The following is a 16,942-nucleotide window of genomic DNA, read 5'->3' as shown; positions in this document are numbered from 1 at the left end:
GAATTCTTCCCAGAAGGACACCCCCAGCGGCAGGCCTGGTGAGCCTGGGGTGGGGAGGGGAAGGCCTAAGCTGAGGCCTGCAGGGTCACAACCAACCTTGACACGGTGCAGCGGCGACAGCGCCCTGCCTCTGGGCCCAGTTGCGAAGAAAGGCCAGGATGCTCAGCAGGCCTTTCCGGATGACGTCTCTGGGGGGGAATTCCAGAGGGCAGCTCCGCAGATTCAGGGCTTTCAGCGATGCCAAGTTCCCTGGAAGACAAAAAGGAAAGCGATGAGCACTCCTGGACAAGGGGCAGACGCGGGCTGCGTGCCGCACCACCAACGCTGTGCACGCAGGATTTCCCCGACACGTGGTCTCCCAGGGTGGAAGTTTCAGGCCTTTTCTCCATCCGGCCAGTTCTGCTTTGTAAGGTGTTACTCCCTTCAGTGTGTTTTTCGGTCTCCTTTACTGAGCTGTTGACTCTTCTCGTGATTTTCTTGCCTCGTTCCCATTTCTCTTCCCAAGTTTTCCTCTATCTCTCTTACTTGATTTTCAAAATCCTTTCTGAGCTCTTCTGCGGCCTGAGCCCAAGTCGTACTTTTCCTTGGAGGTTTGGAGGTCGGAGCTTTGACTTTATTGTCTTCTTCTGAGTGCACGTTTTGATCTTCCTTGTCACCACAGTAACTTTCTATGGTCAGATTTTTTTTCTGTGGTTTGCTCACTTTTCAGCCTATTTCTTGATTTTTAACTCTTTGTTAAGTGGGGCTCCGCTTCCAGGGTGGAGGGAGCACTGTCCCAAGCGTCAGGGGTTTTGTGCTGCTGTTTTCAGAGATACCTCTAGGGACCTGTTTTTAGTTTTCAGTTCTTCCAAGGGGGTACGCTCGAAGGAGAGGTGTGTACTCCTCTCCTGGCCTGTGCTCTGGTCTGGGAGTGACCACAAGCACTGGACCCATGAGCAGGGTTCCCGCTCCCCTGGGGCCACAAGCTCCGGGGTGCTCCTCCTCAGCCAGGACCCCAGCCCAGATACAAGTATGGGCAGAGCAACAGTCCTGCCTCAGTGCTGGCAGAGACTCTCGGAATCTCCTTCTGACCAGTTGTTTGACTGGTTGATTTGATGGAAGATTATTTTACCCCAACCTTTTGTGGGTTCAGCCGCTCCAGAATTGCTGTAGGGCATTATTTAAAGGTGTTTGGAGGGGTTTTGGGGAGTGCTCAGGCAAATCCCTGCCTTTCCTCTGCTATCTTGGCTCCGCCTCCAAATGCATTTCACGATCTGGGTAACAGACGTCTTCATCCGCTGGGACTTTCCTGTGTGGACGGTCAGGTCCGAGCCGTCAGAGTGGCTCCAGATCTCTCCCAGGAGGCTGTGTGAGGTTCTAGGGCTGTGTGGCCCTCCCCCACAGAGAGCAGGTCTAGAATCTGGGATCCGTTCTCTCCCGGACGGGGTGGAGATGGCCTCCCTGGCCACTGAGCCAGCACCCCAGACTCCCCTCTTGGCCTGTCTGCTCACACCCTCCTCCCCCATCACTCACGGGTCCTTTCCAGGGCTGCCTCCTGGGCCCCCCAAGGGCCAAGGCTGCTGGTGTCTGTGTCCTCTCTGCCCCCCTCACTGCCCCCCGCCAGGTCCAGCCTCTAGAAGGAAGGACCGTAGCAGCAAGTACCAACATTCGTAAAGCGCTCCAGACCCACGAAGCACCTCACTGGTGAGGGAGCTGAGACCCGCCAGGGCCGCCCTGCACTGTCCAGGCCGGGCACACATCGGAGGCTTCTGAGCTGGCCTGGTCCCCAGCACCGTCAGGGCCGAGGTGACTGGCAGAACCAAGACCGGCAGTCACTCGGGCTTCATCGCCTTCCTTCTCAGGGACGTGGGTCACTAGCACTGCTGGGCTCCAGCCTTCCTCTCCCCCAACCAGCAAGGCTGCGTCTGCCTGACGGAGTTCTCTTCTATCAGCCGTGTCCTGATGACCGCCGGCTTGTGGGCGAGCATCCCGACGGAGGGGTGGCCCAGCCGCCCGTCCGGCCCCGGCACCTGTGGCGGGGGGTGCGGGACACCTGGAAGACCAGACCACAGACACACAGGAGCATAGCAGCCCCGAGGGGCTTCCCTCAGCCCCTCAAGGCTGGGGCTGCAGAAGACCCCGAGGCGACCCTCTCAGACACCCCGGCCTCAAAGACGGGCCTGGCAGGTTGAAGACAAAGGACGCGACGCATCAGCACAGACAGAGAAGGAGGTATCTGTCCGGCACTGGAGATGTCTAACTCCAGGGGTGAAGACGAATGGATGTAGGCAGGAGGACCCTCCACGCCTCGCCCCCAAGCCAGGTCCCACAGACACACACTACGAGAAGGCAAGGACGCTGAGCGACACCGAGGTGACTTGGGTTGGACCTGGGATGCGAAGGATCTGAGTTCAAGTCTGGTCTCTGACTTGTACCTGCCTCGGTCTGCTCATCTGCAAAATGGGGGTCACGACAGCACTGATCGCGGGGTTCAGCTGAGAGGACAACTACAGAGCTGAGCTCAGCGGTGTCGAGCTGCTTCCTGTCACAGACCCTTCCCCGGCCAAGTGTTCTGCAGCACCCTGGAGGAAGGCGGTGTGTCCGAGAGATCCGAGCGGCTCACCCCATTCATGAGGCAAACGTCGAGTCTCCCTTGTGCCCATGAGCTGACTCTGCCAAGGCAAGAGGGGCTGTTTGTGCTGTTGGTGACGTCACCCTGGGGAGGCCTTGGACCTGGGGGGGGGGCGCCCCGGACCCTGGGGGGGGCCGGCCTGGGGGGGGGGGGGGGGGCCGGGCCCCAGGGGGGGGATCTGGACCTCAGGGAGTGGCCCTGAACCTGGGGGGACCCTGGACCTCAGGATGGGGTGGCCCTAAATCTGAGGGGGCAGCCCTGGACCTCGAGGGGTGGTGACCCTGGACCCTGGGGGGGCAGCCTTGGACCTCAGGGAGGGGTGGCCCTGGACCTAAGAAGGAGGTGGTCCTGGACCTGGAGGTGGGGGCAAGCTTCCCAGAGCACTCTGCTCCCACAATGATGGGAGGTACAACCAGGCCTGGGCACCACTGGGTACGGAGGGCACCTGGGAGCTACAGAGTGTCCCGAGGCTGGAAACCCAGGGTGCTGGAGGCCCTGCAGCTCATAACTCCAGGGTGAAGACTAAACAGGAGACCTGGGGAGGGCCTATCTGAGAAGCTGTCCCCCAGGACAGACAGGACAGTGACTTAGAAACCCCAAATTAACAGCAGCTTGCACTGTCACTTTATTTCTCTTGTTCAACATTTTTCAATGATAATCTGGTTCAGAGCTGCCTGGGCTGCACGTCTGACACCCCTGGGCTGGCTCGGTTTGGCCTCGGGGACAGAGCCAGAGCCATGGGGAGGGGTCTACAAAGAGGCCTGTTGAGGCTCCTATCAGGAAGAGCCTCATCCCATCAAGCTCTCCAGAGTGGGCTGAGGCAGATGGCTTATCAGTGAGGGTGCTCTGTGACAAAACGCTGCCGGGGTCCTTTCTGCATCTCCACTTGCTCATCTGTAAAATCAGAGGGCTGTCCTTTTACCACTAAGGACCTTGGACGATGGGGAGGGAGTACAGGTGTTCTCCCAGACAGCACTTTTTTTTTTTTTTTTTGTGCTTTTTTTAGGTGAGGCAATCAGGGTTAAGTGACTTGCCCAAGGTCACACAGCTAGTAAGTGTTAAGTGTCTGAGACTGGATACGAACTCAGGTCCTTCTGACTCCAAGGCCAGAGCTCTTTTCACTGCACCTCCTAGCTGCCCCTCAGACAGCACTTTTTAAATCACGTCAGAAGCCACTCAAAGTTAATTTCTATTTTAAAAAGAGAGCACTTACCCAGCTCCACTGGCAATGTTTTTATGGGATTCTTTTCCATAAGCAAAGTTTTCAGATTCCTTTAAAACAAAACAAAAAATAAAATTTAAAAACAAAGAGTTAGGTGGTCATCTGTACACTACAGTCCCTCCTTTGCTGTCTTTTGGAGCCCTAAGCAGGCAGCCCAGAAGCCACCGGGCCTGGCCTGAGCGCCACCTGAGGACACAGGCGTAGAACCAGCAACCCTTATTATGTGTCTACTATGTGCGGATGCTGGGGATAGGAAGCTAGGGATGAAGCTGCCTGCGCCTGCCTTCAGGGAGCTCAGAGCCAAACACAATGGAGGCTTCTTTGACTCGTGGCTGCCTCGACTGGGCCCAGCACCGTGCAGGGGCAGAGCCGTCCTGAGGGGCAGCAGCTCTATGCCACAGGCCTCGGGGGGCCTGCAGAGCTAGGCTCTAGAATGGAAACAGTATCTAGAGCCGACGTGATGACGTTCTCCCCACCTGTGATTTGGCCAGTTGTGACCGTGGCGACCCAGCTCACGCACACACACTCCATTCTCTCCCAGCCTGTTTGATGCTGTGCTGACCAACTCCCGGTGACTCTGAGAGTCAGCATAAGGAGAACCCAACTGTCATCAAGCTCACAGGGTCCCCGCACCCTGACCCTTGGGACCTCACAACCTAATTCTGAAGCCCCTGGAACACAATCCAGAAGAGTCCCGTGTGTTCACAGAACGTGGAGCCGGCCGGTGACCCTTTCCACTGCTGCCATTGACGGTCAGTCCCTGCGCCCCTCAGAAGCGGCAAAATAACTAGCCAGGTTCCTTTTAAAATGCACTGGTTTATTATCTCACACAGAGTTTAATTTTGTATTTTCCTTTCCAGTGTCTCCCAAGGCCCTATCCTGAGCCCTCCATCTTCTCTCTTCTTAACCTGGGGTCCAGGACAGATTTCAGGGAGTCCATGAATTTAGATGGGAAAAATTACATCTTTATTTTCACTATTTTCTAACGAAAATGTAAACTTTCTCTCAGTTTTTAAAACATGACTCTGAGAAGGTCCTACCAGGTTAACTACCCAAGGATCCCATGACACAAAAAAGCTAAGAACCTGTCTGCACTATATCATTTCCCCAGCCGCTGAGAACGATATACTCAACACGAGTCTCTTTCCTGAAATCCAGTCTTGCATCACCAACTGCCTTCCTACAGGCATCTCCAACTCAACACACTAAATCCTCTTTCCTGACAAACTCTTCAGGGCACCACCACAGTCCCAGTGAGTCAATCAATATTTATAAAGCACCTACTATGTGTCAGGCTAAGCGCTGGGGATACAAAGAAGGGCAAAAGGCCATCCTGGACCTAGAGAAGCTCACAGTCTAATAGGGGAGACAAGCTACAAACACTCAACAGGAAAAAATCAACAGAGGGATGAGGAGGGATCAGGAGAGGCTTCCCGTGGAAGGTGGGATCTCACCTGGGACCTGGAGGGAGTGGAGATGAGGAGGGGACATGCCAGGGAAAATGCTGAGCTGATTGATGAAGAGGGAGGGTCTTGGGGGAGGAGCAGCCAGGAGGTCGGGGTCACTGGATCAGAGTGCGGGGTATGGGGGATGTCTGGGTGTGTGTTCTGAATGCCAATCTGTACTTTGTGTTCGATCCTGGGGCAATAGGGAGCTACTATGGGGGGGGGGGGTGACATGCTCAGACCTGCACATTGGTGGCTGAGTGCAGAATAGACTGAGCGGGGAGAGCCTGGAGCAGGCCGACCCATGAGCAGGCCATTGCGACAGTCCAGGCATGGGGTGATGGGGGCCTGCCCCACGGAAGGGGCAGCGTCAGAGGAGAGACGCTGCAGAGGGGACGTGGACAAGAGGTGTTGCGGGTGGAACCACACGCCTTGGTGCCATACTGGATATGGGGAGAGAGGGCGTAGTGAGGAGGCCTCGACAAGTCCTAGCTTGGGAGCCTGAGGGAGGGAGATGGTGGTGGCGGTGGGAAGACAGAGGCACTAACGGTTGGGGCTGGCCAAGCCATCTGAGAATCGTCAACAAAGAGCTGGTAATGGGATCCAGGGGAGCTGAGCAGGTGCGGCTCTAAGCCCGGCATCATCCTCGGCCTCTGTGTCCGCCTTGCTGTCCACGTTCGCCATTTCCACCTCGATGATGTCTCTGTTCACAGGTCCTCCTCTACTCGTCCCTCTGCTAGGCACTTAGCAGGTGCTTCCTTAATACTGGTAGAACATCCAAGTTATTGTGCTTAACCAGGTGAATGGAGCCCTTGGGGCGTGGCACTCAGTCTCTGAGGTGAGCAGTGGACAGGCAGAAGGATGGCGGCCTGACCATCTTTACGGTGTCCACTTCTTGCCTTCAAGTCCCTGTAGCCTTAGGTTGGTTGGTTGTTTATTTATTTTTTAACACAACCCAATGTGATAAACTACTGTGAAAATGTGAGTGTAAATTCTCTGAAAGTAAACCACAGGCTTGCTTAATCCAATCAGAAAGACTGGTTTCATTTCACTGACTTAGACTGAAAATAAGAATTTATTAAATTGGGCTCACTGTCTTTTCTGGAGACAAACCCAGCATGCCGACGCAGACCATCCCTGCCACGAGCTTACCGGGCAGCGTGCTGAAAAGGGAGCGCATCCATGCTGCCACATCTTGAGTCACTGCTTCAAGGCCTTGAAAAAACCCAGCGTTCTGATGAATAAGCTTTAGCTTTCTTCCAGTAAGACGATCTAATGGCACTGACATAATGGGACACAAATCACACAAAAGACTCTGTTAAAATATCACTGAGCCCCTGGACACCACGGACAAAACCTGAGAAAGTCAAGCCTGAAGAGCTCTGTCTGGCCCTCCCGAGAACTACCGCCATATCGAAAGGAGACGCGTGAGCTCGCGTCCATGACATGCTTAACTTTGTTTTCATCCTCTTGCCAGAAATGACGACCAAACCACCCGTGAGTCCTGAGAGAGCCAAGATTAGAGCAATTCGGTGATTAAAAAAAAGAAAGGTGTATCCCTTCTTCCAAACGCCAAGGTAGGTGTCAACACTAAAAGCTGACCCTGCCTCCCAATGACTTGATTTCCCCTTAAAGCCCAGAAGACGAGTGAGGTGGGACCGAGCTGCCGGTTCACCTTTGCCATTTGGCAGAGGAGGGCACTTTACCTGTTTGACTCAGTTTCCTTATCTGTAAAATGGGGATAAAAAAGCACCTACATTTCCAGGATTACTGCGAGGTTCCAATGCCCGGCACATAGTAGGTGCTTAATAAATGCCCAATCCCTTCCCCCAGGAGAGGACTGAAAAGGAAGAAGGGGCCAAAGAGGCTGGACCTCACACCTGGGCAGAACAGGCTTCCTTGGCAGACTCACGGACTGCACTGCCACGCCTGGCCACCAGCGTGGTCCACGGACTCCGCCCACGGGAGTGATAAGGGACCTGTCACAGCACACTGCTCCTGACAGAAACAGAAATGCTCCTCTGAGGCTCACTTCCCCTCCCTTCTCAAGGAGGCCAGGACCGGGCTCACAGCCTTGCTTTCCCTGCTGGTCCTGCTCCCCTCAAACGTCCCATGACATGCTCCTCCACTGCACCTTGACAGGCAGTGAGGAGTGATTTGCACAGGGTCAGGCAGCTAGAAATGCCTGAGGGCAGATTTGAACTCAAGACTTCCTGACTCCAGGCTGGGAGCTTTGGGAAGTAGGCCAGCAGTTGCAAAAGCAACAGAGCTGGAAATCCTACAATGAGGCCAACAGGGTCCATCCCAAATTCATTTCATGTAATCTCAACGGCAACCTCCCTGCACCTTGGAGAGCTGCTCACGTCCTCTGCTCCCCACCCTCTCCGGGAAGACCCCATCCCAGAGCTCACTGAGAAGCCAGAGGCCACGGCGGGGAGCTCACCCTTCCCCTTCTCCGCCCCTCACTCCCCGCTCTCGCCTGTCTCTGCCGAGGTGATCCAGCCCCCTGCACCTTCACCATCATCCCTCCTCCCTCCCTTTCAACGAGGGTCCTTCCAATCCTGTCATGACACGTCCAAACATGCCTTTAAAAAACCTCACTAGACCGGCTCTGCCCATCAGCTCTCCTGCCTTAGTAGCCAGGCTCCTCTAAAAGGCTGTCCACACTCACATTCCCTTCTTTCAATCTTGGCTGTGTCTTGACCCCATCACTACTCAGACTGATTTCTTCTAGGCAGCCAGGTGGTGCAGCAGACAGCATGCTGGGCCTGGAGTCAAGAAGGGCCGAGTTCAGATGTGGCCTCAGACGCTGCCACGAGCTGTGTGACCCCCGCCAAGTCACTTCACCACGTCTATAAAATAGGGATAATAACTGCACCTCCCCCCAGGGCCTCTGTATCAGAAAAGACAGGATTATCTGAGCTTAGCGAGGCCCGGCCCCCCGCAGAGGCTGTGCTGTCCTCACTGGCGAGCCTCTCCTTTGAGGGGTTTTCCAGGCCCTCTTCTTGGCTCTCCTTCCCCTGGCTCTTCGTCCCCATCCGGCCCCAATGGTGGCTGCTCCCTGGGCTCTGTCCGGGCCCTCTTCTTGGCTCTCCCATTCGGTGCCCTCACAAGCTTCCCGATGCCTCACAGACCCATACAGGCAGCACCACCTTCCCCTGACCTCAAGGTTTGCATCTTAAGCGTCTGCTGGACATTTCAAACTGAACGTCTCAATGGCAGCCCCAACGCGTCCTGTCCGATGCACAAACCGCCACCGTCCCCTCCAAACCTACCTCTCTTCTGACCGTCCCTGCTTCTGCTGAGGATGTCGCCATCCTCCCAGTTAACATCCCCCGGTCCAGACCATCCTCTCCTTCCGCCTGGAATACTGTTGACGGCTTCCCAACGGCTCACCCCGCCTCATGCCCCTTCCTTTGCTAGGCCTTCTGCCACAGGACTGTCAAACTAATGTTCCTAAAGTACGAATCTGATCCCGTCAGTCCCCTCTCTGATAATTTCCAAAGGTCGCCTATCCCCTTTGAATAAAATAGGAATGACTCCATTTGGGCTTTGTGTGCATTTTTTATAATTACCTTTTTTCAAAAATTAACAGTCACCTAACCTGTTCAGTTAAAACTCAGCTTCAGACACTTATGAACTGTGTGGCCATGGCAAGTCGCTTAGCCTCTAGACTCAATTTTCTCAACTGTACAATGGGGATAATTATAGCACCCCCCCCCCCCCAAGGATCCTGTGAGGATCCAATGAGGTAACATTTGTAAACAGCACTGAGCACAGTGGGGCACACAGCTGGTGCTATATTAATGCTTATTCTCTTCCCTCCCCCATACACAGAGCACATTCCCTTCTCCTGTCTATTTCTTTCCTTCTCTCCTTCATACTTGACCTAAATACTATTGCAGCAAACCACACTGCTTACTTATATGTGTGCACTGTGTGCCTCCCACATGGCTGGCAGCAGGGGGCGCCACAGTGCCTAGAGCTGGGGGTGGGGGGGACAGGAGTAAGAAAAACCTGAGTGTATGTCCCTTTCTCAGCTCCGGCTTCCTCATCTGCAAAATGGGGATATGACAACAGCACCTCCCTCCCAGGTGGCTTCACCATATGCACAGGGCTTTGCAAGCTAGAGCCCTGTATAAATGCACGCTGTTATCATTATTAATTATTATTGTTGCGTGCTTATTACATGCTCGCTCGCTGGATGACTGAGGCATTGTACCTCAATTCAAAAAATGGTTACCAAATGCCCACCACGTTCTTCTGGGGGAGTACGCGGAGTCTGGGCAGGGAAGCCCCAGCCAGCAGTCAGTCGGTCAACAAGAATGTACCGAGGGGCTCAGATGGGCCAGTCACCCTGCCCTCTGGGAGAAAGAACATGTCCGCATACAAGTAAACGCAAACTCTGTGTAAAGGAAATGTCTATTTTTGGCCCCGCCTTAGATCCCCAGCACTTGGCACCTGGTAGGTGCTTAATAATTGCTCGTGCAAAGAAACACTAGTGACCAAAAGGTCAGCAAAGGCCTCCTGTCGGAAGGGAGGCACGGTGGAGGGAGAGCTCAGGCCATGAAGGGCCTTGACTGGCCAATGGGAAAGTTTCCTACAAGATGAAGGACTAGCCAAATTCTCTAGTGCCCATTAACTCTTTTTCTTTTTTTTTCATGGAGGCAATTGGGGTTAAGTGACTTGCCCAGGGTCACACAGCTAGTGTCTGAGGTCACATTTGAACTCAGGTCCTCCTGACTCCAGAGCCAGTGCTCTATCCACTGTACTACCTAACTGCCCCACCCCCATTAACTCTTAAAAACTTCCCCGGAGAAAGCATGTGCCAGAGGCAGCAGCAGTCCTGGCCAGATCTACAGGATGAAGCCCAAGAAGGCAGCCTGAGGAGTGAACGCTGGAGGACGGGAATCCCTAAGATGCGTGCTTGTGTCTGTCCCCCAACCCATTCTACAAGGAGCAGGTGACAACTGTGTGCACATCCATGAGGGGGGGAAGGAATCAGGCTTTCTTGGATGGGGTGGCCCAGCACAGAAAGCACCCCCCACCCAAGGAGAGCCAGAGATGGAGCTGGGGGAGGGTGCAAGGCGAGGGGCTACACTGGGCTGGGCAGGAACATTCCTGCCTCCCTTAGCGCTGGGGCTAAGTCCAGTGAAAAGTAAATCCCCCAGTGCAGAAGAGGCTGAGGCAGCATTTCCGTCCAAAGTTCCTGCGGTAAGCTCACCATCAAAGGGGTGGGCCAAGTCAGAAAGTAGCAGGAAATAGAAGGAAAAGAGGCCCAAACCACGAGAGATTTCAAGAGGAAGAAAATTAAAGACAAACAGACCAATCAACAGAGAGGCTGATAAAACCAGAAGCATGAACACTAAAACACCCAAGAAGTTACAAACGTCTCTAAATCAACTATCTTGACAAAAGAAATGGGACTGACGCCTGCTGAAACTGGGAATCCTGTGGAACCCTAAGAGCGGTTCCCCAGTGTTTGAAAAGAAGGACGAAACACAAGAAATCCAGTGAGAAGAGAAAAAATGTTGGCGCCCCCCAGCCTGTGCAGCAGCAGCGCAATGAAGGCAAACTGAGCCGTTGTCAGTTGCCGTCGGTCTCTACTCCAGGGGACGTTTCTCAGCTCCCTCGGACGGGAGGCCAGAGGGTGGATGGAGCACGATCCCCCTCCTCTATTCGCCTGCCTTCACAGAGCGCTCAGAGCTCGGCACGGAAGGCTCTGCTCTCCACCAGCAGTAAGCTGGGAACATCACCCCCTCCAGGGGACTTCACACCCCACCCCTTTTCAGCTTCCTTTGTAAGTTATCTCCCCCAAATAGAATACAAGCTCCTTGAGGGCAGTGACCCTCTTTTTTTTCACCCCGTTATTTGTAGTCCCAGCAATTAATATAGAGCCTGGCACATAGCTGGCACTGAATAAATGCTTAGTGAATTGAATTGAGAATAGAAAACATGAATCTATGGTGGCAAATGTCTTCAAAGACACAAAATAGCAAACAAACGATGTGGAATACAAGCATATTGATGTGGAGGATAATCTGGAAGAAGACAAGCAAAAGGTGCCTAAAAGGAAAAGAGCACTTTTTTTTTTTTTTGTTAGGATGCACAGATAACAGTTAAGGGTTATATGCAGGTTTCCTAGAAGAACATGACAAATCCACAATGCAAGAAATAACTTTTCCTGCCCTTATCCCCCACCTCTTCTCCTCCCACTCCCCCAACAACAACAAGAAGCTGTCTGACGCCGGTAGGATGCGGCTGAACCTGCAGGTCACTTCCAGGAAGCGGGGGGAGGGCGCCAGGGAACAGAAGCCGATGTTTCAAATGCCAAGACACTGATGCATTTAACAATTCCAATGACAAATGGTAAGTTCTACAAGCAGCCAGGAGAAAGACCATCAAACCATCAAAGAATGGAAATTTGAATCACACAACACTCTCAGTCTTCTACACCCACTAGAAACCACAGAATGGAATGGAACGGTATGTTCTAAAAAGCAAAGGATCTCAAGATGCAACTCAAAATGATATACCCACAAAACCTTAGGCAAATTATCACTAAAAAAAAAACCAAACAGAAGAGGATGTATTTTTATTCGACGGGTAACAGGGGACCACTGAACCTTTCTGCGCGATGGAATAACGTGGCTGTGTGCGTGCTGCAGGAACTCCACTTGGCAATTCAACCAAGGATGAACTGAAAGGGGGAGGCGTTGGCCAGAGCAGCACAGGGCACTGGGCACTGGACTTGGAGTCAGGACACGCGTGTGCTGGACTCAACAGCCTCTGGGGGCACTTCTAGCTCTCCATCTCCGCTTCGGTCACAACCGTTCGGGTGAAAGACACTGAGGGTCTGACCTGGGAGGATCGACAGGAGTAGAGACTGACCAACTACGGGGCCTGGGCAAGAGAGGGGGAATGAAGCAGAGAGGGACCACCTGGCACGGGGCACAGTTTATGCAAACTCCCAGAGGCAGGAGATGGGGGATGTAGTTCAGGGGGTAGCTACAAAGCAGAGGCCAGGAAGGTGCCTGTCAGGCAACAGGATTAGGAAGAGGTCTGGAGGCCTACTGTGGGGGGCCTTCCATGCCGGCCTCAGGAGTTCAGCATCTCCTTCTCCCGGAGGTTGGATGAGGAAGAACCCCCCAAAGGTGGGTCAGGCCTGCACCTTGGAAGATTATTTTGGCAGCTCTGTGCAAGATGTTTCAGAGGCCAATTGAGGCGAGCCCCTGAATGAGGGGAATGGGCAGCACCCTGAGCCCCTGAGAGGCTGCTCAGAGAGTGACGGTGAAGATGATGGCTCCACTTTGGAGTCCCTGGGACACCTAGATGGAGGTGTCTGGCAGGAAGCTGACCCTGAGGGGTCCTGGAGCTCGGAAGCAAGCCGAGGGCTAGATCCACGGATCTGGGGGTCATCGGGGTCACCTGACACTCGGGGCCAAGAACAGAGCTCTGGGGACGCCGGCACCGAGGGAGGGGGAAAAGCCAAAGGTGGGGAGAACAGTGTCCGGGGTCCACAGCGGTAAGGAATCATTCCCCAACACTCGGAGCCATCCACACACAGATGGGCCGCCTTGCACCTGGGCTCCACAAACACTCATTAAATCAGGAGAGGCCTGCTACGGGCACGACGGTGCCAGGGACCATCGCAGAGCCAGCACCGGGGTGTCAGCCAGACGCGGCCTGGAGAAGCTGGGCTGGACGCCATCAGAACAAGCACGAGGAGGTCCAGAGGTGCAGGGGCTTGACCAAGGTGACGCAGGGCTAGGAGCCAGTCAGCTGCAGAGCCAGTCTCATTCTCCTCTCTCACCCCTGCTTGGCGTGGCAATGCAGGCGGACGTCCTGGACGTGGCACCATGGGATGGCGGACCCCGGGAGCGACATTTGACAACACATATTTCAGGATGGAGCAAAGGCCGGAGAGCCGGGGCAGCTCCACGCATGAAGCGGCGAGGGCCTGAGTCAGGCCGGTAGCGAGGAGGACGATGGGACCCAGAAGGAGTGGGAAGGAGGCTCAGAGACCCCGGGGCTGCGTCCGCCAGTGACGGAGCCCTTCTCCTTAGCACTCTGGCTCAAACGCCACAACGTCGACAAATGGCTAAGTGCAGGGAAGGCACTTCCTCAGCAGCTGTGTTCTAGTTCCCTGATTAGCGTGACCAGATACGGGGATGGATGGAGAACAGGAAGTGAAATTTGTCTGAGGGGCAGCCCTGGGTTACAGGGAGGGCAGATGGGGCAAGAGGCAGGGAATTCTGGGTGAGGAAGGCAGCCCTCCCTTCCTCATCTGCCCCTCACTCCAGGCTCATAATGCCCACTCCCCACATCCCTTACCAACCTTTTGTGAGATTCCAAGGACACAACAACGTGTGTAAACACACTCCCCAGAGGCAAAGAGGTTTTCTCCTCCCTCGAGCCACAGACGGGGCAAGGGACATGGGAACCACCTTCCAATGTCTCGGTTCTCCAAAGAGGAGAGAAGCAAGGCCCGGACTTAGTGGTTGGGGAGGTCTTTTGGGGACAGCTAGCTAGTGTGTGAGCAAAAAGGGAAGGAGCGCTCCCTCCCACACCAGAGCCAGAGACAGGCTTGGTGCCGGCTTCCAACTGGGCCACGTTATGTTTATCTGGGGCTACTGCTAAGTGTACATTTGTTGGACCCTGAGCTGACTCTCAGAGCGGCAGTAAGCTTGTCTACTGAGATGCATGCTGAAGAAAAAAAGGAACAGGCCATGTGGCGCATTTAAACAGACAACAAACCAAATTACTTTTTACAATGTAGGAATAGAAACATGAGTCTTACTTGTGAGATCCAATCCCAGAAGGAATCGCTTTAATTTTATTATGCCGGAGATCCAGCCAAACGAGATTTGGCAGGAGCTGAAAGAAATCTTTAGGAATTATGATGAGTTCATTTCTTTGAAGATGCAATTGCTTCCAGGAAAACAAAAAACAGAAACAAATAACAACAAAAAAACAGAATTAGATTCTATCACGTGTGCCAGTGACGATGGGCACTAAGACAAGCGCAGTGTTTCTAGTATAACAAGCTCCTGCCTATTGTAGGGATGAAGGAAGCTGCTCTCTCAGCTCGTCACAGCCCCAGACTTCCCTTGAGTACTAGGCCAAACCTTGCACTGGGGTCCCTCATACGGCAGCAGCGTCCTGGCATCCTGGTCACTGGCCATGGGGGAGGGGCTCCCCTCCCCCACCCAAGACAGCCACGGTGACACAAATCCAGACAGGCCAGGCTCATCCCTGCTCGTCCTCCCAATGACCACAGCGTCCCCCACCCTGCACCAGCACCTCCACAACTTTGATGGACATCTTTCTAACATGTATTACACCATCATTTGTTTGAAAGAAAAAGCGGAGGCTCATTCTTAAGGAAGCGGGCTTATCCTGATGAAGCCATCACTGTGCACCTACTTCTTACAGCTGTTTTTATGGTATCACGTTCACTCCAATAATCTCTTGGTCTTTGCCCGCCCCCATCCCCGGCTGTAGTTGTGTGTGTGTGTGTGTGTGTGTGTGTGAGACACCATGTTCGAGCACAGGTGTGCACGCACGCGCACACACACACACACACACACACACACAATTAAACAGGCCATAGTGACAGCCCAAGGCTCTCTCCTGGCCAATTAAATCCCATCCAAAGCTTCACCACTTAGGGCTTTGTGCCAGACATGGTTAACCAATATGAGCTTTTCCAGGTGACCTGTGAATCTCTACAACATTATCCCCACAACAGATCTCAATAACAGACTGTCACAGGGCATCGGTCCCATCTCACCATGGGCTGGGAAGCCCTGATGAGAATTTTACGAGACAGGGACGCCGTCTGGTGAGCACGAGCACGCCCTGTATCGGGTAGTGATGCCCCGGACAACATGGTGACTCACTTTCAGATGAGGGATTTTGAAGATTTCCTCACTTAGATGTTCAAGGCCTCTTTGGCTCAAGTCCAGAGCAGGGGAAGGAGAGAAGAGGATTCCCTCAACGACATTCCGAACATCTTTCGGGAGGGGGATTGAGGGGGTCCTGGTCTTCACCGAGCTGCTCTCCATGTGGCCAATGAGCCCCTTTGATTCTATGATAGAGCAGCCCCCTTCCATCTGTTAGCACAGCAAAAGACCAGTCCTCCGAGCAGAACTCATCCTCTGGTAAGGAGTGACCTGAAAACAGAAAAAACAAACAAACAAAGAGATGGGCACAACAGTCAGGTGGACATGAGGTCGGAGTGTTAACTCATACATAACCATGGGAACTGGGCACTTACTCTGAAGAGTCACAGACCCTGAGGAAGGTGCCCAGGCACAGCTACCCCTGGGGAGGGGGCTCCTTCTACAGACGTACAGAGAGGGGCACTAGAGAGAAGGGCCAGAGCCCAGAACTCCCAGCATGGTTCTCTCACTCCCACGGATGCCTCTGCCCCATCTGAGGAAGTACCTGGGCCAGCCTTGCCTAGCCCCCTCCCTTTTAAGCTCTCTTCTGTGTTGTCGTTCAGTAGTTTTCGGTTGTGTCTGACTCTCCGTGACTCCATTTGGGGTTTTCTTGGCAGAGATACTGGAATATTTGCTGTTTCCTTCTCCATCTCATTTTGCAGATGAGGAAACTTAGGCAAGCAGGGTGAAGTGACTTGCCCAGGGTCACACAGCTAGGAAGTATCTGAGGTCATTTTTGAACTGGGGAAGATGAGTCTTCCTGACTTCAGGCCCAGTGCTCTGTGCACTGTGGCGCCCCCTAGCACCCTCTTTCATATCTTTCCAAATTAGAATGCAAGCACCTTGGGGGTAGAAACTGTCTCCATGCTTACTTTTGTATTCTCAAGGCTGAGCACAGTGCCTGGCACATGGTAAGAGCTTAATAAATGGGATATGCATGCATGCATGCAGGCATTCTCTCTTCCTCCCCCTTTTCCCTATCTGTGTGGCTGTCTTGTGAAGGAAGCACTGGACCTGATCTGCCCGGCCCTGGAGGGCAGGCCTAGGAGCCACAGGAGGGAGCTACAAAGCTGGAGACTTAGGCTCTGTGAGGAAAAACTTCCTCTTTTCCAACATTAAAGTTTGGCGTGGGACCAATCACCAAAGGCTTAGCTCAGCACGACCAAGGCATATCCTCCAAACTGTGATTCACCATCAACACGTTTCTGTACAGATTAAATTTTCTGCAGAACCATGGGCCTGTCCATGAACATACGCACTCTGTGCTTCATTAAAAACTTAAGAGAAAAAAAAATGCAACAAAAACAATGGCCAAGACAGAAAGGCTCAACATATTGATAATAGCTATGCAGCTTCTCTCCACTCCTCCCCCATCCCTTCTCTAGATACACCACCCAAGTTCCTTTACCTCGTGCTGGTGCCATGAATCTGGCATCCTTTGTCAACATACTCATTGTCTTCCTCTTCGACATCAAACTGCAAGTCCCACCAACACCTCAGACTCAACATGTCCAAAACAAAACTCATTCCCTTCCCTTTTGCTCTAATAAACCCTCCCCCCACTGCCTTCCTTATTCTTGCTGAGGACACCCCCATCTTCCCAGGCTCCCAACCTAGGAGTCACCCTAGACTCCTCACTCTCTCACCCCTGATCCAATATGGTGCCAGGGCCTGTCCATTTCACCTCTGCTACATCTCTGGTCCATTTCACCTGTTACAT

The 16,942-nt window shown here is 53.5% G+C and overlaps 1 protein-coding gene across 2 annotated transcripts in view; it reads right to left on the bottom strand.

The window, feature by feature from the left end:
- Positions 1 to 16,942, bottom strand: part of LRRC27 (leucine rich repeat containing 27) — a 66,852-nt gene that overhangs the window by 49,009 nt on the left and 901 nt on the right. For both annotated transcript variants that reach the window (XM_027840499.1, XM_027840498.1), the window contains exons 2-5: positions 15,181 to 15,453; positions 14,079 to 14,209; positions 3,825 to 3,883; positions 97 to 249 (exon numbers count right to left, since the gene is read on the bottom strand). In XM_027840499.1, the coding sequence (XP_027696300.1) occupies positions 97 to 249; positions 3,825 to 3,883; positions 14,079 to 14,209; positions 15,181 to 15,393 (556 nt within the window). In that variant the 5' untranslated portion in view covers positions 15,394 to 15,453. The remainder of the gene's footprint in view (positions 1 to 96; positions 250 to 3,824; positions 3,884 to 14,078; positions 14,210 to 15,180; positions 15,454 to 16,942) is intronic.

This window comes from Vombatus ursinus, unplaced genomic scaffold (assembly GCF_900497805.2).
Source record: "Vombatus ursinus unplaced genomic scaffold, bare-nosed wombat genome assembly UNPS02014845.1, whole genome shotgun sequence".
Classification (NCBI taxonomy): domain Eukaryota; kingdom Metazoa; phylum Chordata; class Mammalia; order Diprotodontia; family Vombatidae; genus Vombatus; species Vombatus ursinus.
The sequence above is the reverse complement of the archived record's forward strand: the minus strand, read 5'-3'. Positions and strand labels throughout refer to the sequence as shown.